The 23391-nt window shown below is 49.1% G+C and overlaps 1 protein-coding gene across 2 annotated transcripts in view; it reads left to right on the top strand.

The window, feature by feature from the left end:
• The window catches only part of PLEKHM1 (pleckstrin homology and RUN domain containing M1), a 51042-nt gene that overhangs the window by 19191 nt on the left and 8460 nt on the right, over positions 1-23391 (top strand). For both annotated transcript variants that reach the window (XM_059906861.1, XM_059906860.1), the window contains exons 6-9: positions 886-1291; positions 13178-13439; positions 16800-17723; positions 20100-20245. In XM_059906861.1, the coding sequence (XP_059762844.1) occupies positions 886-1291; positions 13178-13439; positions 16800-17723; positions 20100-20245 (1738 nt within the window). The remainder of the gene's footprint in view (positions 1-885; positions 1292-13177; positions 13440-16799; positions 17724-20099; positions 20246-23391) is intronic.

Genomic DNA, 23391 nt, shown 5'->3' with positions numbered 1-23391 from the left:
CAGAACCTGCATTTGCCTATGATGTCCTCACTGGATTCATAAGCAGAGGTGGAGACAGCAAATAGATTTACTTCAGAAACAGAACTTGGATTCTCGGAAGCCTCAGGAGAGGGAGGGAGGAGCAGCCACTAGCCAGTACACATTGCAGAAGTCCCAGAACTATGTTTGTGTGTGTGTGTGTGTGTGTGTGTGTGTACACAAAGGCAGTGGCATTGGCTCCCCCGGCTCCAGACACACCACTGAGGGGCAGAAAGTGCCAGTCCCATCAGGAACACACCCCGTGTACACGGGCACACACGCTGCACAGCTTGTATGCACCGTGCTCCAGCAGCAGCTTCTGGGGATTTGAGGCTTCTCTGGATCCACACCCAGCCCCTCACCCCGACCCTGCGGCCCAGTTACTGTTCCAGGAACAAAGCCGGTCCTCACTTCACCCAAGCCCGTGTCCCAGGGAGCGGAGTCTTGGAGCCCAGCTCTGAGACATGCTGTTCACTGAGGCACTGCTGAGGCCGCCTTGGGGCAGGGACCGGCCACACAGCTGTTTGGCTGAGCCGCCTCTTCAGGCCCACGGTTAGCCTGTTCAGAGGGTGAAAGGCAGTCAGTTCCCATTCGCCTCTAGTCCTTTTCTCTGCTTTTTGAGCTTTGTCAGCTGAGATCCTGGGCCACACAACTCACCTGCCTACCCAACCTGCCCAAGCCCCAGCTGGGGAGCAACTTTGCTGGGAGTGTCTGTGTGTGTGAGCTGGGAGCGCAGCGATGATTAAGGGGTTGGGGATTGTTTTGGTTTGTTTTTTGTTCAATCACAAAACAGCAGTTTTCCACTTAGCCTTGGGCATTCCAGCTGACAACCCCGTCACACAGGTTTCTTTGTTTAAAAACTTACAGGGTGTTGTCGGAATTCAGCAAAGCCCAGGTAAACTCTGTGCCAACCGACAGACTGAGCCAAGAAACGGAGGTTCCCCCACTGCAGGCCTTGCTCGCCCTCCGCGGCCTGGACACCAGCACACCCCTGCACTTTGAGGTACCTGCAGAGCCCCGCCCCGCCCAAGCATCCCCTGGGACTCGAGATGGGGACCACAAGCAGGAGCCGCTTTCCCAGGCACCTGGCCCCCTGGGCTGGCCACAGCCGGCCAGTGCCCAAGCTGTCCCTTCGGGGAGCACTTCAGGCCAGCAGCCTCCTAGTCCTGTGAGGGAGGCGACCAGAGCAGTCGGCCAAGGAAGTGGCCAGAAGAAGCCTCCGGAGGCGGATGGACCTTGGCTGAGCCTTGTGGTTCCCTCACCCACCAGTCCGGTGAGTGGTACAAGCTGGGTTTTTTTGGGGGGGTGTTGGTGAATGTCTCAGAGGCGGTGTGGGGTTTCTCCAGCTAGTGACCCCGAGTGGTCTCTGCCTTTTCCCCCTGAGCCTCTCGCCCTGCACGGTTTGGTGTTAATAGCATTGTGATGATGGAGCTAATGTTCCTTGGGGTGTGAGTGGTGGATGTGAGCCGGGCTGTGCGCCCATCTCTTCCCATGGGTGTCTCCTGTCATCTGCACATGGACCCTGTGGAGAAGCTAATTCTCACCCAACTGCAGACTCTTCTCTTAACCCCTGCCACTCAGGGGTTATGCCCTTATGCCCTTAGGTGAGGCACTTCACCTCACTGAGCTTTGGTTTCCTCCTCAGTACTTGTTATTATTAAATTAACATTTTCATAAAGCACCAGGCTTTGAAAATACTCATTTTGCAACACGAACCAGATTTCGAACTGCACTGTCCACTTGGGCAGCCACTAGCCACATGTGGCTCTGGAGCACTTAAAACATGGCTCTTCCAAATTGAGATAAGCTGAGTAAAATAAACACTGGATTTTGAAGGCTTAGTAGGAAAAAAAGAATGTAAAATGTCTCATTCATAATTTGGTTATTGGTCATGTTAAAATGAAAACATTTAAAATATGTATTTTAAATAAAATATATTATTAAAATTAATTTCACCTGTTTTTTTTAACTTTGTAAAATGTGGCTACTAGAACATTTAAGGTGACCTATGTGGCTTGCATTGTATTTCTGTGGGACAGCACTATTCTAGAATAAGCCAATCCAGTGTGTTGATGACCCGAGGAAGCCAGCCCTGGGTCTGTCCTGGAGAGAGCCCCGAGGGTAGAGGCTGGAACTGTGGGCCCCGGGAAGCAAGAGTCAAGCTGTGAACCCAAGGTCTTGTGCCATTTCACATTTGCTCTTGGGTCGTGAAAAGCAGAAGTAGGAATTGGAGTGCACGTGGACACAGACCCATAAAACCCAGAGCTCATCCTAGCTGCTGTCTGGGGCTTGTGTTGGGGATATAGTCTTGCTCTTTCAGTTCCCCACACACATCTCTCCTTTGGCCTGTAGCTTCCAGATCCTATAACTCAGGATGGGCCAGCGCCATGAAATAGACTATAGAAGAGGCATATCCACCCTCTTTTTTTAACAGCTTTATTGTGATATAATTCACATACCATACAATTTACCTAATTAAAGTGTATAATTCAATTTTTTTAGTACATTCACAGAGTTGTACAACCATCACCACAGTCTAATTTTAAAACATTTTCATCTCGCGTAAAAGAAACCCTCTACCCATTAGCAATCACTCCTGTCCCTTTCCCCTCCTACCTCACCCCCCTCAACCCCTGGTAACCACTAATCTCCTTTGTCTATAGATTTGCCTGTTCTGGACATTTTACATAAATGGAATCATATAATATGTGACATTTGTGATTGGCTTCTTTCAATTAGCAAAATGTTTCATCCATGTTGTGGCCTGTATCAGTACTTCATTCCTTCTCATTGCTGAGCAGTATCCCATTGTAGATTTCATTATATGGATGTATCACATTTTACTTATCCATTAATAAGTTAATGAACATTGGCGTTTTTCCTACTTTTTGGCTATTATGAATAATGCTACTATGAACATTCATGTATAATTTTTTGCTTGGACGTATGTTTTTAACTTTTTTGGATGCATACCTTGAAGTAGAATTTTGGGATCATATGGTAACTATATTTAACCTTTTGAGGAACTGCCAAGAGCAGCTGCCTTGTTTTATATTTCAACCAGCAGTGCATTCCTCTACATCCTCACCAAGAGTTCTTACTGTCTGTTTTTTTTTGTTTTTGCTTTTATTATAGCCATCCTAGTGGGTGACAAGTGGTATCTCATTATGGTTTTGATTTGCATTTCCCTGATGACTAATGATATTGAGCATCTTTTCATCTAAATGCTTATTGCCATTTTTGTGTTTTCTGTGGAGAAATGTCCATTCAGAACATTTGCCCAGGGGCTTCCCTGGTGACGCAGTGGTTGAGAATCTGCCTGCCAATGCAGGGGACATGGGTTCGAGCCCTGGTCTGGGAAGATCCCACATGCCGCGGAGCAACTAGGCCCGTGAGCCACAATTACTGAGCCTGCGCGTCTGGAGCCTGTGCTCCACAACAAGAGAGGCCGCGATAATGAGAGGCCCGCGCACCGCGATGAAGAGTGGCCCCCACTTGCCGCAACTAGAGAAAGCCCTTGCACAGAAACGAAGACCCAACACAGCCATAAATAAATAAATAAATAAATAACCCCCCCCCCAAATAAAAAACACATTTGCCCATTCTTTTTTTTTTTTTTAACAGATTACAGTTGTCACAGACTTTTTTCTTTTTAATATTTATTTATTTATTTATTTGGTTGCGCTGGGTCTTAGTTGTGGCAGGCGGGCTTCTTAGTTGTGGCATGTGAACTCTTAGTTGTGGCGTGCATGTGAGATCTAGTTCCCCCACCAGGGGTCAAACCCGGGCCCCCAGTATTGGGAGCGTGGAGTCTTATCCACTGCGCCACCAGGGAAGTCCCTGCCCATTCTTAAATTAGGTTATTTAATAAATTGAGTTATAGTTCTTTATATATTCTGGACACTTATTAGATAAATGATTTGCAAATTTTTCTCCCATTCTGCGGGTTGTCTTTTCACTTTCTTGATTATATCATTTGAAGCATAAAAGTTTTAAATCTTGTTGTTGTCTGTCTTTTCTTTTGTCACTTGTGCTTTTGGTGTCATATCTAAGTACTCATTTCCTAATCCAAGGTCATGAAGATTTACTCCCATGTGTTCTAAAAATTTTACAGTTTCATCTCTTACATTTAAATCTATGATCTAACTTCATTTTTTTGCATGTGGCTATACAGCTGTATGAGCACCATTTGTTGAAAAGACTATTATTTCCCCATTGAATTGTCCCACTTTTCCCCTTTAAAAATTTTTTTGAGGAATGGTGTATTTAAAGTACCCAGAGCCTCAGTGTACACCTCAGTGAATAATTATATATCATATACACTCTGTAACCACCATCCAGATCAAGAGACAGAACATTTCCAGCCACCAGAAGTTTCCCTCATGCCTTCTCCCACTCACTGCCCTGCTCCAGAGGAAACCACCATTCTGACTTCTAGTCCATAAAGTTTGTCCTGTTGTTGAACTTCATATAGATGGAATCATACAGTATGTACTCTTTTCCTTCTTTCACTGAACACTATGTCTGTGAGATTCATCTGTACCTGTAGCCTGAAGCTCTAGTTTGTTCTTTTCCATTGTTCTGTAGTATTCCACTGTAAGAATATATCACACCATAGTTATCCATTCTCCCATTAACAGACGTTTGGCTTGTTTTCAGGTTTGGGCTATTATGAAGAAAGCAGCTATGAGCATTCTTGTACTTACCTTTCAGTGAACCTGTGTACTCATTTCTGGGTGTACGTCTAAGAATGGAATTGCTAGGTCACTGGGTAGGCATATGTTTAGCTCTAATAGATACTGCCAAACAGTTTTCTAAAGTGCTTGTGCTAACTTATACTCACAGTAGCAATATACGAGCATTTTCATTGCTATTTATCATAGTCAATGGTATTATCAATCTTTTACATTTTGGCCACTCTAGTAGGTGTGTAGTGGTATCTCACGGTGGTTTTAATTTGCATTTCGCTGATGACTAATGATATTGATACCTTTTCATTTGCTTTGTGGAAGCATCCTTTAAAGTCATTGTCTCATTCTTTTTTTTTTTTTAACATCTTTATTGGAGTATAATTGCTTTACAGTGGTGTGTTAGTTTCTGCTTTATAACAAAGTGAATAAGCTATACATATACATATATCCCCATATCTCCTCCCTCTTGCATCTCTCTCCCACCCTCCCTATCCCACCCCTCTAGGTGGTCACAAAGCAGCAAGCTGATCTCCCTGTGCTCTGTGGCTGCTTCCCACTAGCTATCTATTTTACATTTGGTAGTATTTATAAGTCCATGCCACTCTCTCACTTCGTCCCAGCTTACCCTTCCCCCTCCCCGTGTCCTCAAGTCCATTCTCTACGTCTGCGTCTTTATTCCTGTCCTGCCCCTAGGTTCTTCAGAACCACTTTTTTTTTTAGATTCCATATATACGTGTTAGTATACGGTATTTGTTTTTCTCTTTCTGACTTACTTCATTCTGTATGACAGACTCTAAGTCCATCCACCTCACTACAATTGTCTCATTCTTAAATTGAGTTGTATGTGTTTTCCTTATTGATTTGTAGGGGCTCTTTATATACTGTAGATGTGTCTTTTACTGGAGAAAAATATATGTATATAGCAAATATCTTCTTACAGTCTATGGCTGGCCTTTTAAATCTCTTTTTTTTTCATATTTTTCTTATTTATTTATTTATTCATTTATTTACTTATTTTTGGCTGTGTTGGGTCTTCGTTTCTGCACGAGGGCTTTCTCTAGTTGCAGCGAGCGGGGGCCACTCTTCATCGCGGCACGCAGGCCTCTCACTATTGCGGCCTCTCTTGTTGCGGAGCACAGGCTCCAGATGCGCAGGCTCAGTAGTTGTGGCGCACGGGCTTAGTTGCCACTGCGCCACCAGAGAAGCCCTGCCTTTTAAATCTCTTAGTGGTATCTTTTGTTGAACAGAAGTTCTTAATTTTTAAAAATTATTTATTTGTTTATTTACTTTGGCTGCGCCAGGTCTTAGTTGCGGCACGTGGGGTCTTCATTGTGGCATGTGGGATTTTTAGTCGCAGCATGTGGACTTCTTAGTTGTGGCATGCATGCAGCATCTAATTCCCCAACCAGGGATCAAACCCAGGCCCCCTGCATTGGGAGCTCGAAGTCTTACCCACTGGACCACCAGGGAAGTCCCAGAAGTTCTTAGCTTTAATGAACTTCAATTTATCAGTCTTTTTGTTTTCGATCAATGTGTTTTGTGTCTATTTTTAATATCTTTGTCTACCCCAAGGCTGTGGAAATCCCTGTATTTTCTTCTAGAAGCTTTCGTATTTTACCTTTTACAATTAGGTTTATGATTCATCTGGGATTCGTTTTTGTATATGGTGTGAGGTAGGTGTTTTCCAAATGGACATCTGATTGACTTAGTACCATTTATCGAGTATGACTGTGTAAATCATGGAACTGTGTAAGTGTGGGTCAGACTCTCAGTTTTTGCTCTCTTTTTTGGGGGGGGGGGTGGGGCGCCGGGCCTTGCAGCTTGCGGGATCTTAGTTCCCCGACCAGGGATTAAACCCGGGCCACCGTAGTGAAAGCGCCGAGTCCTAACCACTGGACCGCCAGGGAGTTCCCCAGTTTTTGCTATCTTGAAGGTGACTTTAGGCCCAGAATGTCACAAGACCCAGAAGGTTGTGACTATAAAACCAGCAGCACACACCGAAGGTTGAAGAGAAAGGCTCTGAAGCCCCCACTCGAGCTAGAGGAAAGGGATGTCCCTTGTGGACAGTGGCTGAGGGCCGCAACAGGGCTCCCCAGCGTGGCCTTGACTGTGGTGAGTTCACTCCTGTTGAGGGTCTGGCTTCTGCTTTGCTGGCTCCGACGTCCTATCTTATCAGGGTCCTAGAGCTGATGGACAGAACAGCTTACCTCGTCAACAAGACTCCTCCTCTGCTCACCAAGCTTTGACGGTCCCCACGACCTCCACCCCCGCACTGCCTCCGTGCAGCTGCTCCCAAAGCCCGCTCCTTCCAGCCCCAGCTTTTACATTTGCTGTTCCCCCTGCCTGGACCATTTCCCGACTCACTGCTTTTCCTCACTGTCGTTTCAGCCTTCCCTGACCACCCTGTTTCAAAAGCACCATCCCCAATGACTGTCTTTCCCATTTACCTGCTTCACTTTATGACACTCATCACTAGGTTAGATTCTGTTATCGCTTTCATTGTCTACGTGTTTATTTCCTGTATTTCTGTCCAGGATATTAGCTCCATGATACGAAAGACCATGTCTGTTCACTTCTTTTTTTTAATATTCATTTTATTTACTTATTTGGTTGCACCGGGTCTTAGTTGCGGCAGGCAGACTCCTTAGTTGTGGCTTGCCAGATCCTTAGTTGTGGCATGCAAACTCTTAGTTGCAGCATGCATGTGGGATCTAGTTCCCCGACCAAGGATCGAACCCGGGGCCTCTACATTGGGAGCGTGGAGTCTTAACCACTGCGCCACCAGGGAAGTCCCACGTTCACTTCTATATTGTCAGCTCTGAGCACTGTACCTGGGAAAGCATAGGTATCAATGAATAGTTCTCACATTGTCCAGAGAATCCCGAGACGCCAGCTTGTAAGTTTACACTGAGAAGTGCTCCACCAGGTGCCTGGGGCAGGCAGGTTGGTCTGACCAGGTCACCCTCCGCCTCCTGGCCGGCATCAGGGGAGTCTGGTTGCTGCAGGGTTGCTTGGGGACCATGGAATCGAAGCACCGGGTGCCGAGTTCAGCGTGAGAACCTCGGGTACTCGCCCCTCCCAGAGTCTGTCTCTAGAGGGGAGCTGTGGGTCCATCCATTCCCTTCTCAGGAGATAGTCACTGTGCTGCCCCGTGATTCTCATCTTTCTATGCTTCTGTCATTTAGTCACTGCTCTTTATCTGACACTTTATGGGGGGGAGGGAGTCACTATCAAGTTTTATAATCCCGAGAGCCATTCAATCTTTCTTTAAAAATTTGTTTTTAATTAATTTAATTAAAAGCCCCAGCTATGGGCCAAGCACTACACTTGGTACAGCGATGGAACAGGACAAAGGCTGTGCTCCTTGGGGACAGACACTATGTTAGACAATTAACTATCTGCATCATAATTACACTTGTGATAAGTGCTGGGAAGGACAGGAGTGGGGAAACTAGGGTGACTCTGCCTATGTGGCATCCGGAAGGTGGTGAGTTGGTTTCTCAGTTTAACTCCCAGAGGACAGTCTGAATTCTAAGACTTGGCCCTAATCACTGCCCTTATGAACCACTGGCCTCTGGCATGTGGTCCCCTCCCCCAGGAGCGGGTACAGGCAGTCCCTTTGCCTGACATAATGAGGACAGACTGAACAAAAGGGATTTTTTGAAAGTGGTCCAGAGACCTGACATCTCACTCCTCTGCCAGACCCCTCTCTGGGATTTAGCTGTTGTACACAGTGTCCTGGTCCCTGTAGTAACTCCAAGTGGCATTCTTCTGTCTTGGGTCCTGGTGGCAGGTGCTGCTCTGGCTTAGATCCTTGGTCATTGGTGATTTCCCCCCACTGTTAAAGGGGCAGGGAACGGGCCAGATATGGGACCCTGAGTGAGCAGGAGGCAGGAAGGTTTAGTGGGGCAGGGGAAACAGTGGTGTGCTGCCCTCTCCCCCGCTCCATGTAATAACTGAGGGTCCTGGAGGGGGGCACAGCTCTAGAGCTCAGTCCAGGCCCATGTGCAGAAGCTCCAAGGACCCCAGTATTCCTGCTGTTTTTCTCTATTGCTTAAGAGAACAAAAGGTTTTCCCTAGAGTATCACTTCCTGGTGGCCAGCCTGTGGCCACTGGACCAGGTGTGAACATTTCCTAGCAGCCTCCCTCTCCTCCAAGGAGAGAGAGGCCCTCACCTGTGAGCGTACACCATCTCAAAATCCACATCTGTCTCCTTCCTTGTTTCCTCATCCCATCCTTGTTATTTTATGTTAAAGATATTTGGATAGTCAAGGTGTATTCCCTCATCTTTTATAACTCTGTGCCAGGCACAAAGAAGAATGACCATTCCAAACAGCTTTGTAGGTGCTAGGATGGGGGTAAACACAGAATGCCATTGGAGCCCAGAAGGGGTCCCAAACCCAGCTGGGGGTGGGTAGGAGGGGGTGTAGGCTGAGGGTGAGTAAGGACAGCTTCCAGGAGAAGGCGATGGATGACCCCTGAGCTGAGTCTTAAGGGAGAGTGGTCTTAATGGTCTCTCCCATTAGGGCCATTATCCGGGGCTGGAAAGTTGCAGGGTTTCCCAGGTGTGTGTGCCAGGCTCCAGGAGGCTGCCTGGACAGCCATGTGATTGCTCTTCCAGCCCATTTTCCCTGGGGAGTTCCCCTGGGTCATGATGACTTAGACAGGCTTTGTTCAGAATCCTGAGTTGTGAATGGTCCCTAGCAGTCACCCTGATTGACACGTTGTCCTGTCACTGGCAGAAGGAAGCACCTGCCAATCTGAGGGTTTGGGGAGGAAGCTCTGGAGGCCCAGCTCTGTGAGCCCCCCCCCACCCCCAGCCCACCTCCAAGCTCCTGACTCAGAACTCGCCACTCTCGGCCTAAGGAATCTGGCAGCATCTGAATGGACTAAACTGTCCAAACCAATCCTTCCGGCCATTCTGGGCAGCTCCTGCCCTGCTCCCCGATTCCCTGTCTGCAGGAGCAGGGAGGGCAGTCTTAATTTAGGCGTTGGAAATAGCAACATCAGGATGACGTTGGTGGCACTTAACAAAACAGCTGGGCTGTCCCACCCCTCGGGTGACTCGTTTCCTCTGTGTAGACAGCCACTCAGGCGCCCAGCCAGCTTCCTCGCCTCTGCTCTTCCACACTTAGGCACGGAAAGGCAGGGAGCACTTGAAAAAGTGAAGAAAAGGCGGCAGAGTCCATTCCTACAAGCCTCCTGACCCCAGACCCACCCACTTTCCTCAGCCAGTGAGCCTTCAGACTCAGAGAGACAGCAACAGAAGGGAAGGGGCAGGGCCTGGCTGCCTGGAGCTGAAGGGGCCTGCTCAGAAGTGGGGAGCAGAGGCAGAGGGAGCTAGTGAGGTCTCTGGGTCCTGCTCACCCATGCCTCCCTCATCTCAAACCCTACAAGCAGTGCTGAAAAACTCTACATCCCTTCAACAAATGGTGCTGGGACAACTGGATATCCACATGCAAAAGAATGAAGGTGGATCCCTTCCTCACGCCATACACAAAAATTAACTCAGGACTTCCCTGGTGGCGCAATGGTTAAGAATCCGCCTGCCAACGCGGGGGACATGGGTTTGAGCCCTGGTCCAGGAAGATTCCACATGCCGCGGAGCAACTAAGCCTGTGCGCCACAACTACTGAGCCTGAGCTCCAGAGCCCGCGAGCCACAACTACTGAGCCTGTGTGCCACAACTACTGAAGCCCATGCGCCTAGAGCCCGTGCTCCGCAACAAGAGAAGAAGCCCGCGCACCACAACAAAGGGTAGCCCCCGCTCGCCGCAACTAGAGAACACCCGCGCACAGCAACGAAGACCCAATGCAACCAAAAATTAATTAATTAATTTTTTTAAAAAAAAAAACAATGGAAGACATTTAAAAAAAAAATTAACTCAAAATTGATTGTAGACCTAAATGTAAGAGCTAAAACTGTAAACCTCTTTGCAGAAAACATAGGAGTAAATCTTCGTAGCCTTGGTTTAGGCAATGGTTTCTTAAGTGCAATACCAAAAGCACAGAGACAAAAGGAAAAATAGATAAATTGGACTTTATCAAAATTTAAAAATTTTGTGCCTTAAAGGACACGATCAAGAAAGTAAAAAGACAGCTCACAGAATTGGAGAAATTATTTGCAAATCATGTATCTGACAAGGGCCTAGTATCCAGAATATTAAAAAAAAAACATTATAACTTATATTTGTTTCCTAGGGCTTCTATAACAAAAGACCGTAAAATGGATGGCTTGAAACTACAGAAATGTATTACAGTAGTTCCCCTTTATCTGAGTGGATACGTTCCAAGACCCCCAGTGGATGCCTGAAACCATGGATAGTACCTAACCCTATATATAGTGTATTTTTTTCCTATACATACATACCAATGATAAAGTTTAATTTATAAATTAGGCACAGTAAAAGATTAACAACAATAACTAATAATAAAATAGAACAAGTATAACAGTATACGGTAATAAAAGTTATGTGAATGTGGCCTGCCCCCCCCAAAAAAATATCTTATTGTACAAATTTAATGCCTTTAAGCACTTATCACACGCTGTGGCCATAACTTTTGCGGTTTGAGGTGCGACAGCAAAGCTGGCACAAATTTCCTTTTCCTTCTTCACAGTCTCACAGATAGAAGATTCATAGATCTTAGCAACCTCAGAATATAATTTCTTTTACCGTAGATCTTAGCAACCTCAGAATATAATTTCTTTCTTTCCTTATTAAGTTGAGAACTTTCACCTTTTCACTTAAAGGAAGAGCTTTACAGCTTCTCTGGCAGATCCGAATTGCCAGCATCACTAGTCTTGTGCTTTGGGGCCATTATTAAGTAAAATAAGGGTTCCGTGAACACAAGCACTGTGATACCATGACAGGAGATCTGATAACCAAGAGGGCTACTAAGTGACTAATGGGTGGGATACACTGGACAAAGGGATGGTTCACTGCCCAGGCGGGATGGAGAAGGATGGTGCAAGATTTCATCACACGACTCAGAATGCGCGCAGTGTGAAACTTGCGAATTGTTTATTTCTGGAATTTTCCACTTAATATTTTTGGACCACAGTTGACTGTGGGTAACTGAAACCACAGAAAGTGAAGCCACAGATAAAGGGGAACTACTGTATCTGATATTCTGAAGGCTAGAAGTCCAAATCCAAATGCAGGCAGGATTGGTTCCTTCTGGAGATTCTGAATAACAATCTGTTCCACGCCTTTCTCTTAACGTGTAGTGTCTCCAGCAATCTTGGGCATTCTCTGGCTTGTAGACGCATCATTCCAGGCCCTCCCTCCATCGTCACATGGTGGCCTCCCTCTGTGTCTCTGTCTTCGCGTGGTGTTCTCTCTCTCTGTGTCTTTTCTCCTTTTATAAGGACATCAGTCACGCTGGATGAAGGGCCCACCCTACTCCAGTATGACCTCATCTTAACTAACTGCATTTGCAGTAACCCTGTTTTCACATTCTGTCACCTAACGTCACGTTCTGAGGTACTGAGGGTTAGGATTTCAACATATCTTTTTTTGGGGGGCGGAACACAGTTCAACCCATAACACAAGAACAAAAGGACAAATAAACCAATTTAAAAATGGGTAAAGGATTTGAATAGACTTTTCTCCAAAGAAAATATACAAATGACCAATAAGCACATGGAAAGATGCTCAGTGTCATTCGATGTTAGAGAAATGCAAATCAAAACCGTAAGATTGCACTTCATATTACAGCCATACGGGATGGCTATAATCAAAAATACAGATAATAACAAATGATGGAGAGGTGGTGGAGAAATTGGAACCCTCATATGTTGCTGGTGGGAATGTAAAATGGTGCAGCCGCTTAGGAAAACAGTTTGGAAATTCTTCAAAAGTTAGACATAGTTATCATATGACCCATCAGTTCCACTCCTAGATATGTACCAAGGGAATAGAAGACGAGTGTCCACAGAAAAACTTTTATGTCAAGGTTCCCTGCAGCATTATTCATAATTGCCAAAAAGTGGAAACAACCCAAATGTCCATCAACTGACGAGTGGATATGCAAAATGTGGTACATCCATACGTTGGAATACTATTTGGTAATAAAAAGGAATGAAGTACTGATACATGCCACAACATAGATCAACCTTGAAAACATTATGCTAAGGAAAAGAAGCCAGTTGCAAAAGACCGCATGTTATAAGATTTCGTTTATGCATGTCCAAAATGGCTAAATCTCTGGAAACAGAAAGTAGGTTATTGGTTGCCTGGAACTGTAGGGGTTGAGCGGAAACAGAGAGTGACTGCTGATGAGTACGGGGTTTCCTTATGGAGCAGCGAAAATGTTCTAAACGTAGATTGTGGTGATGGTTGCACAACTCCATGAATACACGAAAACTGTTGAATTACATGCTTTTAATGCGTTGATTTTATGGTATGTGAATCATGTCTCAATAAAGATGTTTTTAAAAACAACCTGTTTTTACTTCTTTCCCAATAGAAAAGCACGAGCTGGATCTCAGAAGATGACTTCTACCGGCCTCCCCAGGAACAGCCCGCGGAGAGTCCTTCCCATGCTTCCGTGGCTTCTCCCAGAGGGACTCCAGAGCCAAGGCCTGGCCTCCTCTCGCAAGGACCAAGAAGAAGCTGTTCCATGGAGGCCTTAGACAAAGCTTGCGTGCCTTCCCCAGGAAGCAGGAGAAGCAAGGCCACCCCGACGCCGGAGCATAAGAACTTCAGGGTGGTGCATCGCAGGCAGATGGGTAGGCGACTCTGCAGGCTTCCGGGCACCGCACTGCACGTGGGCAGTGCCTTTCAGAAAGCAGTTCAAAAGTCCCCTTTTCCGTTACCAACTGGGCGGTGTCTTCTCCCAAGGAAAACCTCATCCCAAAATGTAATAAGGAGCACCCTTGCTGAGTAATTCGGGAAAGCATTTCAGGAAGAGTACTATATTTTCTCATAAAATCTTTTATTTATTTATTTATTCATTCATTCATTCATTCATTCATTCATTTATGGCTGCGTTGGGTCTTCGTTGCTGCGTGCAGGCTTCTCATTGCGGTGGCTTCTCTTGTTGCGGAGCCTGGGCTCTAGGCGCATGGGTTTCAGTAGTTATGGCTGACAGGCTCTAGAACGCAGGCTCAGTAGTTGTGGCACGCAGGCTTAGTTGCTCCGCAGCATGTGGGATCTTCTCGGACCAGGGCTCGAACCCGTGTCCCCTGCATTAGCAGGCAGATTCTTAACCACTGCACCACCAAGGAAGCCCTTTTTATTTAATTAATTAATTTATTTATTTATTTATTTAGGGTGGGCCGGGTCTTAGGTGTGGCATGTGAACTCTTAGTTGCAGCATGGGGACACTTAGTTGTGGCACACAGACTCTTAGTTGCGGCATATGTGTGGGATCTAGTTCCCCGACCAGGGATCAAACCTGGGCCCCCTGTATTGGGAGTGCAGAGTCTTACCCACTGGACCACCAAGGAAGTCCCTCTCATAAAATGTTAATAAAGTAATGCTCAAAACTGCCTACAGAGTACATAAATACTGTTTCACATATTGAAATGGAAAATATCTTCCCTGAAACTCTCCTATAAATCTTATGATTATACGTAAGATACATAAGATAATCTTATGAGTATACAGACATCGTGATTCTGTCTGTAGCCCAGAGCAAACCCCCGCCTCTTAAAGGCCCAGGTGTTTCAACTGCTCCTTCCCAAGGCCTTTCTCTTAGTTTATTTAACAGCTCTGATGGGGTTTATTAGATCTGCTGTTTGTTCAATGTCCTCTATGTGCAGTTTACAGTGAGGCCACCTTGATCTCCACACCCTGTGAAATTCCAGAAAGCATTAAATAACCATAACCTAATTTTTCTGTAACCCTCAGAAACAAACAAACAAACACGTGTGCTGTAGAGTCAGTCTCTTTCTCTCCTCATTTCCTGTTTGCATTGACCCAGCGGAGAATTCTGGCCAGGTTCCTGGGGCCCTGGCTCTGGGAGTCTGGGCAGAGCCCTGGTCTCCATGCTGCCTCCTTTTAGGTTTTTCTTTCAGCCCATGTGATGGTTGCAGCCGTACCAGAGAAGGTGTGTTATGCCTACATCATCAGGTATCCTGAAGGGTGGGAAGACCCTACACAATGGTTTGAAATCTCTAAGGCTAGTCTAGTCTGGGACAGAGACATGTGTGTCCTTTGGACCCCCTGGTTCAGGGGATGGCTGACCCCCAGGGAGCAGGGAGCATTGGGCTGTGTGTGGTACGTAGGCACGCACTCACTCACTCACTCAGCAGATACTTACTGAGCATCTGTGATGTGCCAGGCACTATTCTAGGTGCTGGGGACACAGCAGGAAACAAAGCAAAGTCCTTATCTTCATGAGACTTATATTCTAGTGTGAGAGGCCGGAAATAAGCAAATAAACAAGTAAAAGTACAGTGTGGGCAGGTAGTAATAATTTCTGTGGGGAATAGTAAATCGGAGAGGGAGGGAGGAAGGCACGAGACGATCTTTGTGTTTCGAGCGGGGAGAACACGTGCAAAGGCCCTGCGATGGGAATGTACTTGGTGTGTCCAGGAAAAGAACGGAGACCAGAGTAGCTGGAACAGAGGAGATGGGGAGGGGGGTGGTTAGAGATGAGGTCAGAGTGACAGAGGGTCTCGTGGGCCACAGAAAGGACGTTGGCTTTTGCTCTGAGGGAGACAGCAGCCTTGCAGGGTTTGGGGCAGAGAGACGTGATCTGACTTATCTTTTAAAAGGGGGAGTCATACTGGCTTATTTGTTAAAGGGCTACAAGGGGACATAGACCAGTTAGGAGGCCACGGCCATAAGCCAGGCCAGGGATGACGGTGGATTGAACCCCTGAGGTAGTGGTGCAGGCGGTGTGAAGTGGAGGAAGATTCTGGATATGCCAAGAGGATTGGCTGATGGATTAGATGTGGGGTGTGAAAGAAAGAAAATCAAGGATAACTCCAAGGTTTTTAGTCCAAGTAGCTGGAAGGATGAAGTTTGTCATTTTATGAGATGAGGAACATCAGGAGAGAAGCGGGTTTGGAGTGGGAGAATCAGGAATTCATTTTTGGACATGTCAACTTTGAGAAGCCTATAGACATACACAGAGCAGTTGAAGATCAGAATCTAAAGTTCAAGGGCAAGGTCTAGGCTGGAGATAAAAACTGGGGAGTTGTTGGCATAAAACCCTGAGACCAGGGGAGATCAGCTAGGAAGCTGATGTCAGTAGAGAAGAGAATCCAGGGCTGAGCCCGGGGCCTCCAGCATCAAGAGGCCAGCGAGAGGAGGGGGAGCCTGGGAGACAGGAGGGGGCACAGTGACAGCCGAGAAGAGCCAAGGGAAGGGGGGCTCAGCTGTGTCCAGTGATGCTGATGGGCCAGACCAGATGGGGACCAAGGATTGGCCTTTGGACTTGGCGACAAGGAGGGCCTGGTAGCCTTCCCAAGGGCAGGTTCTGTGGAATGAGGGGACAGAAGGCTGCCTGGAGCAGAGTGAAGAAGGAGTGGGAGCAGGAGGACTGGAGACAGTTCCCACACCTCCCCAGGGAGGTTTCTGTAAAGGAGACAGAGACACAGGGTGGTAATTAGAGACGCGAGTGGAGTCAAGAGGTATTTTTAAAGCTGGGAGAAATAACAGCGTGTTTGTGGGCTGGTGGGAATGATCCAGTAGAGAAGGGAGGAAACAGCAGTGCAGGAGAGGGAGGGAGGATTGCTGGAGGGACGTCCTTGTCCTTGAGTAGGTGGGGGGTGGTGGGACCCCCTGCACAGATGCACAGATGGGAGGGTTGGCCTCAGACATAAGCATAGTCAGCTCATCCCTGGCGACGGGGGCGGTCAGAGTGTGGGTGCAGATGCTGGAAGGGGGAGGGGTAGTGAGGGGCATGTGGAGGTGATTGTTTGAGTGCTTTTATTCTCTCGGTGAAATTGAAGAACAAGGTCAACGGCTGGGGTGAGGATGGAATGGAGGCTCTCAAAAAATGTTCCCATCTGGCCCATGGCGGGCCTGTGTTCTGGTGGTCACGTCGTCTGCACCCAGGGCAGGACTCAGGCCCCGGAGGTTCTCCTGGGTGGTGAAGGGTCAGGCCCGTCGTCTAAAGCACCTCTTTCTGCCTCCAGGGCTGTCTAACCCATTCCGGGGGCTCCTGAAGCTGGGCACGGTGGAGCGGCGGGGGGCCATGGGCATCTGGAAGGAACTCTTCTGTGAGCTCTCCCCGCTGGAGCTGCGCCTCTACCTGAGCGGCGAGGAGCGCACCTGCGTGGAGAACTGCTCACTGCTGCGCTGTGAGTCCGTGGGGCCGGCCCACAGCGACGGCCGCTTCGAGCTGGTCTTCTCGGGCAAGAAGCTGACCCTGCGCTCCTCGTCCCGGGATGAAGCCGAGGACTGGCTGGACCGTGTGCGCGAGGCGCTGCAGAAGTGCCGGCGGCCCCAGCAGGAGGAGGAGTGGGTGACCATCCAGTACCCAGACCAGCCCGAGGACCCTCCAGAGGCCCCCCAGGGTGGCCGCCCCTCCCACTCGGACCTGCTCTCGGAGCCTGAAACCCCGCAGGGCCCGCAGTTTGACTGGTCTTCTTCCCAGGTTCCCGAGCCCGATGCTATTAAAGAATCCCTTCTGTACCTGTACACAGACCGGACCTGGATGCCCTATATCTTCTCCCTGTCCTTGGAGTCTCTGAAGTGCTTCCGCGTGAGAAACAATGAGAAGATGTTAAGTGACAGCCATGGAGTCGAGACCATCCGAGATATCCTGCCGGACACAAGCCTTGGGGGCCCATCCTTCTTCAAAATCATCACGGCCAAGGCCATCCTGAAGCTGCAGGCCGGGAACGCTGAGGAGGCCGCCCTGTGGAGGGACCTGGTGCGCAAGGTCCTGGCGTCCTACCTAGAGACGGCTGAGGAGGCAGTGACACTCGGTGGGAGTCTGGATGAAAACTGTCAGGAGGTGCTGAAGTTCGCCACGCGGGAGAACGGCTTCCTGCTGCAGTACCTGGTGGCCATCCCCACGGAGAAAGGCCTCGACTCCCAGGGCTGCTTCTGTGCAGGTGCCTCGCTGTCCCGCCACCCTCAGCCTGCTAGCCTCGCTCTGCCCGCAGTGGGGTTCCTACTCTAGGCCCTGCACCCCTTCCTGCTCCCCACGAGTGCCCCCATCCTGCCCCGGGGAAGTTGCAGCAAATGAGGCTGTTCCATGATCACATTGTATTCTTTTGGAGCAGGGGCATGGTACCCTTCCAAAAAATTTTTGCATGCTTTTGCAAGTGGACACATTTTTTTTTTAAATTACAAAAATGGGCTCGTACTACTCAGAGCTGTCCAACAGAACTTTCTGTGATGATGAAAATGTTCTAGATCTGTGCTGTCCAGTGCGGTCGCTACAAGCCACATGTGCCTACTGAGTACTTAAAATGTGGCTTCCTAGTGTGGAAGGAACTGAATTTTCAATTTGCTTTAATGTAAATATATTTAAATGTAAATGGGCACCTGTGGCTCGTGGCCACTGTTTTAGACGGCGCAGCTGTAACTATTGTTCTGCAACTTGGCTTTTTTCTACTTAGGAATATATTATGCATATTCTTCTAAGTCAGTACATCTGCTTTGTCATTAGCATCATCAAATCCTGTGCTGGGCACTGGGCCAGATGCTTTATTTGGATTGTCTTGTTTAATCCTCACAACAACCCTGTAGGGATTTGTCTCTATTTATAACTGAGGAAACTGAGTCACAGGGCTGGTAAGTACCTGTCCCACGTTCATACGGCGAGTGATGGTGGAGCCCGCAGAGGACTTGATGGTCCCAGAACCTGTGCTCTTTTCCAGGTCCTCACAGGGCCTCTCCACTCCCTTGCTTTCAAGGCTTCGTGATCTGCTGCTGCTCACGTTCCATTTCTTGCTCTTCTCCCCAACCCAGACACCCACATCCATCACCCTGGGCCCTCCGGGTGAACTGTGAGGAGGTGGCCTTGCTGCAGAGTGTGCCAGAGGGAGGCTTGCGGCTGCAGAGTGTGCCAGAGGGAGGCTTGCGGCTGCACGTGGTCTAGGAGCTGTCCCATCGTGGGGGAGGAGCCTGTGGGACTGGAGGGGAAAGCCTGCTTCAGGCATCTAGAAGGGAGTGGTCTGCTGCTGGTGCCCCTGGAGGATGGAGAAGCTAAGCAGAGCAGCGCTTCCTGCAGAAACTATCTTCAAGCTGCTGCTCACCCCTCGCCCCCCACCTGCCAGACCCTAACACTCACACTTTGCCCTTCAGCACGTGGGTGCCAGTCTCAGGGAGGAGGCCAGGCCTCCGGGGCTGGGAGGAGGGCTCCCTCGCTGGGGATGTGGATGCTGGTGGGTGGCTCTCCCCACGCCTGCCACCCGCCAGCCTGCCGGCCAGACTGAAACTGGGGAGCTCGGGCCTCCTTTCTGCCTGCGAGCACAGCTGGGTGGCCGGGCAGACACCAACCTCTGACATCTGGCCTTGTATTTCATAGTTTACAGGGCACTTTCAAAACTCCATTTAAACTTTGCAATAACCCTACAGAATAGCAAGTAGTAGGGAACTGGAACCTTGCAAAACTTGGGTGAAGGTCAGGATGAGACAGCTAGCATGCAGAAGAACCGGTCCTTCTAGTTCCCAGGAGGCGGAAGGGACTCCTTCCCTGGCCCTGTAGGAGGCAGGGCCTGTGCTCAGGATTCGAGCCAGGCCTTTGCTGTGCCCTGGGCGCACCCCACTCCCGGTCCCCCCACCTTCCCGCCCCACTGTGGAGGGCCCTCCAGCAGAGGGACTGAAGCTGGCCCTGAACCACTGTCCCGAGGTTATCAGGCAGCTGTGGCTTCCAGCTGGCACCAGGCCATGTCCAGACAGCCCTGCCTCTGGCTGGCTTCCCCACCCACTCCCTGTGGCCAGCCCCATGTCCCCAGCCCCTGCCCTGCTTGCCGAGACCCTGACTCCGTGGCTTCCATTTCTGGGCCGCCGTGGAGGGGTGGACCTAGAGGAGGCTGGCATTGTTGTGCAAGCAGTGAAGAGAGGCAGCTGGGCATAAGAGAATGAGGGCTGTACACCAGCCCCACCCAAATCTGACTCCAGCTGTGCCACTCAATCGTTGTGTGACTGGGCAGGTTTCCTGACCTCTCTGTGCATCAGCTTCTTCAGCTGTGAAGTGCCGCTGATAATTCTTAACAGTGTTTTGTCGTAAAGATTAATTAATAGGGTTGATTCTGACTGGTGGGAATATGAGCGGTGGTCGTAAAGATTAATTAATAGGGTTGATTCTGACTGGTGGGAATATGAGCGGTGGTGGTTTTCATCTTCGTACTCTCCTTTTTAATCTTTCTATGGATACTTTCCTTAGATAGGGGGCCCTTTCTGCCTTGGCCGCTTCCGTGTTGTTCAGGAGCTGACTCCATCCCCACCGCTGCTCACCCTCTCACTGTTCTTCTCCCCAGGCTGCTCCCGGCAGATCGGCTTCTCGTTTGTACGGCCCAAGCTCTGTGCCTTCTCTGGCCTCTATTACTGTGACATCTGCCATCAAGACGATGCCTCAGTGATCCCGGCCAGGATCATCCACAACTGGGACCTCACCAAGCGCCCGGTAAGTCTGGAGCCCAGCCTGCCGTGGCCACACAGGGCTGCCGAGTGACAGAGGAGGGGTCGCTCCTCTTTGTGGCTGCTGTTCATATGTTTGGGGGAGTTTGGCTCTAGGGAAGCCCGGGTCACTAGTTCAGGCCCCATGATGTGGGGGAGTTGACCAAGAAAGTAACTGGGTGCTGGTCTCCAGCCCCTGGACAGAGCTCTGTCAGTGCCTACCTTTGTCCTCAGGTGGGAATCTGAGGATGGTTTGCTGCAGCTCCCCATGGATACAGATAAAACTGTTTAAAGCACCAACAACTAGATACGTAGATGGAAATGATAGACAGGATAGATTAGATATAGATGGCTGGGTGGATGGGTTAGGTGGGTAGATGCATGCATGGATGGATGGGTAGATCGGTGGATAGATGTGGATGAGTGGATGGAAGGATGAGTGGGTTGATGGATGGGTGGGTAGGTGGATGAATGGGCTAGCCAGCTGGCTGCACTTCCCCTGGGAGCATTTTTCCGTGCATTTTTTTTTTTTTACATATGCATCTACTTTTTTTTTTTTTCACCGTTGAAAATCATCTTTATTCGGTTGTTTAGCCTTTCTTCCCCACCCCCAAGAATACAAGCTCCTGCATCTACTTTTTGTAAAGTTTGGGATCATACTGGACTCATACTGCTTTATAACATGCTTTGTTTAGTTAGTATTACATCTTGGGTACTTTTTTATGTTCACCAAATGCTTCTGCATAAGATGTATTCTATGATCTTTCAGATTTTCCTCTTCTTCAGCTGAGCTTACCCACTTACATAGCTGTGTTACCATGAACAAACTATTTAACTTCAGTTTCCTCGTCTGTAAAGGGGGATTAATAACAGCGTCTGTCCCCAGGCTGTGTGAGGACTAAAAGAGACAGTACCCACCAGTCACTTAGATGGTGCCTTACATTAGTGCCCTGAGGCCTCACCTTCTGCCCCTAATTTGCTTGAGGGTCTGCCTCAAGGAGTGCAAACTTGGCTTTCTTCCAAAGGCACAGATTTCTGCTAAGACAAGACACAGAAACACCGGGAAGAGGTTGGTTGCTTCTCTCAAGACCCAGGCCTGCCGGCCGTGCCGCCTCACTGTGTGGAGGTGTCTTCACGTGTCCCCATCAGAGTCCAGGGAACATGATTCTCAGGGCCTGTACCACCCTGACCTCCACCCCCCTGGGGGTGAGAACCTCCCAAAGACATTAGCTTCACTTTGGCTTTTTTATTGGTTACCTCATCCCCACCCCTGCCCTCAATGTTAAGTATTTAACTAACTACATGGAGAAAATTAAACCTCAAGATCACCACAAATGCAAAGAACCCTCTGGCCATAAAACACCCTCACTATTTACAGCACCCAGATACCTCTGTTGAGCCATCTTCTTTTCACTCCTGTAATTTTGGTGCCACTTCCTCTTTCCAACTGGAGAATTATAACACTTCCCTTAGTGTGCCTGAGGTCAGGAAATATCCAGCTCTCTCAAAGATCCCGGGCCTGGGAAGGACACGAAAATTCACACTAGAAAGTGGCTGATTGGCGGGTTAGGGGCCCTTTGTCCACTGTTACCACTCTGGCTGACCCACTACTGCGAGGTCCGGCTGGCACTACTTGGCAGGATGTCAGCCCAGGCCTGGGGCTTCTCTCTTTGTCTGTCTCCTCCACACCCACGGGGGAGGAACAGTCCCTGGGGAGCTCGAAGCCCATGCCTGTCGGCAGCACTTGGCAGTTTTCAGTGCGCATTCCTGTGTGGTATTTCATCTGAGCCTCCCCGGAAGCCTGGGACTGAGTTGTCGGAAGGGCTGGGGAACAGCAGTTTGACCTGAGTCACGGACTCACCAGGCTTTTGCCCGTGGGCTGCCTATTGGCTGGGGGCTGGTTCCTCAGGGCTCTGGGAAGTGGGAAAAGATGGAGTTGTCAGCTGCTGGGGGATGCGAGAGATGCTGGTGAAGCTGGTGGAGCAGCCCCCAGCCTAACAGTCTCCTGAGGGCCCTATTACATCCCCCTGAGCCAGGGGACAGACACCTGGACCACACAGGCACTCACAGAGCCTGATGGCAGCTCCCCTTTACTGAGGATATGCTTACATGGATTTTCTTTTCATCTAAGCTCAAAATTATCCCATGCGGTAGGTGGGAGGTAGGTTTTATTTTCCCCATTTTACAGATGAGGAAACTGAGTCACAGAGAAGTTAAGTAAGTTTCATAAGGCCATACAGCTGGGAAGGGGTGAACCAGGAGCCAAAGCCCGACTCGTAAGCGCTGCAGGGTGGTTGACGGTGGAGAACATCTCAGCTCCTCCATCCTTATCACGGCAAGGAGGAGACTGCAGGGGAGAGGGGCTTCTCTTCAGCACGTGAGGCAGCCAAGTGTGCAGAGACAACACCTCGGTTTAGACCTGGGCTCTGCTTTCTTCTGGTGGCTTGGGTAAGCCACTTTAGCTTCTCTGAGTCTCAGTTTCCTCATGTGTAAAATGGGGATGATGACACCTTCCCTTTTGGGTTGTTGTGAGGATGTGGTCGAGGTCCTTAGCCCAGTGTCTGGCAAATAGTAGGTGCTCAGTAGTTGGCTTTGGCATCAGGGTCAGGGCTGCGGGTAGAACCTTCAAAGTCCTATCACGTGGGAGAGGCCCAGATTGATCACTCAAATCCACATGGAGACTTGGGGGGCCCTGGTTGGTGCTGCTGGCAGGGGTGGAGGGAGCTCAGGAAACCTCTAGTTAAGCTGTGTCTGATCCGTAGCTTCCTGTGGTTGGAGCCTGACTCAGACCTGTCACCTGGTTCCTGAGTCGGCCCGGGGTATTGCCTGTTTCCCTTCGGCAGGAAAATGGGGGCAGGGACGACAGGAAATAGTGGGAAGGATCTGTGAGGCCCAGGAGGAGAGGCGCGTTGACCGGAGCAGCCCCTCCTCCGTCCCAGCACTGCCAGGAGGGGCAGCAGCTGGTGTCAAGGGGGAAGAGTGGGTTTGGAAGTCAGATAGACTGGGTTCACATCATGACTTGTACGAGCCGTGGACCTTGGCCAAGTCACTTCCTCTCTCCGAACCTCAGTTTCCTCATCCATAAAATGAAGAAGGTACCACTTCCCTCGGCAGGTGGTTGGAGGGGTGAGCGAGTGAGTAGGTAACACAGTG

This window comes from Balaenoptera ricei, chromosome 20 (assembly GCF_028023285.1).
Source record: "Balaenoptera ricei isolate mBalRic1 chromosome 20, mBalRic1.hap2, whole genome shotgun sequence".
In the NCBI taxonomy this organism is placed as follows: Eukaryota; Metazoa; Chordata; class Mammalia; order Artiodactyla; family Balaenopteridae; genus Balaenoptera; species Balaenoptera ricei.
Note: the sequence above shows the minus strand (reverse complement) of the source record. Positions and strands in the feature narration are given on the sequence as shown.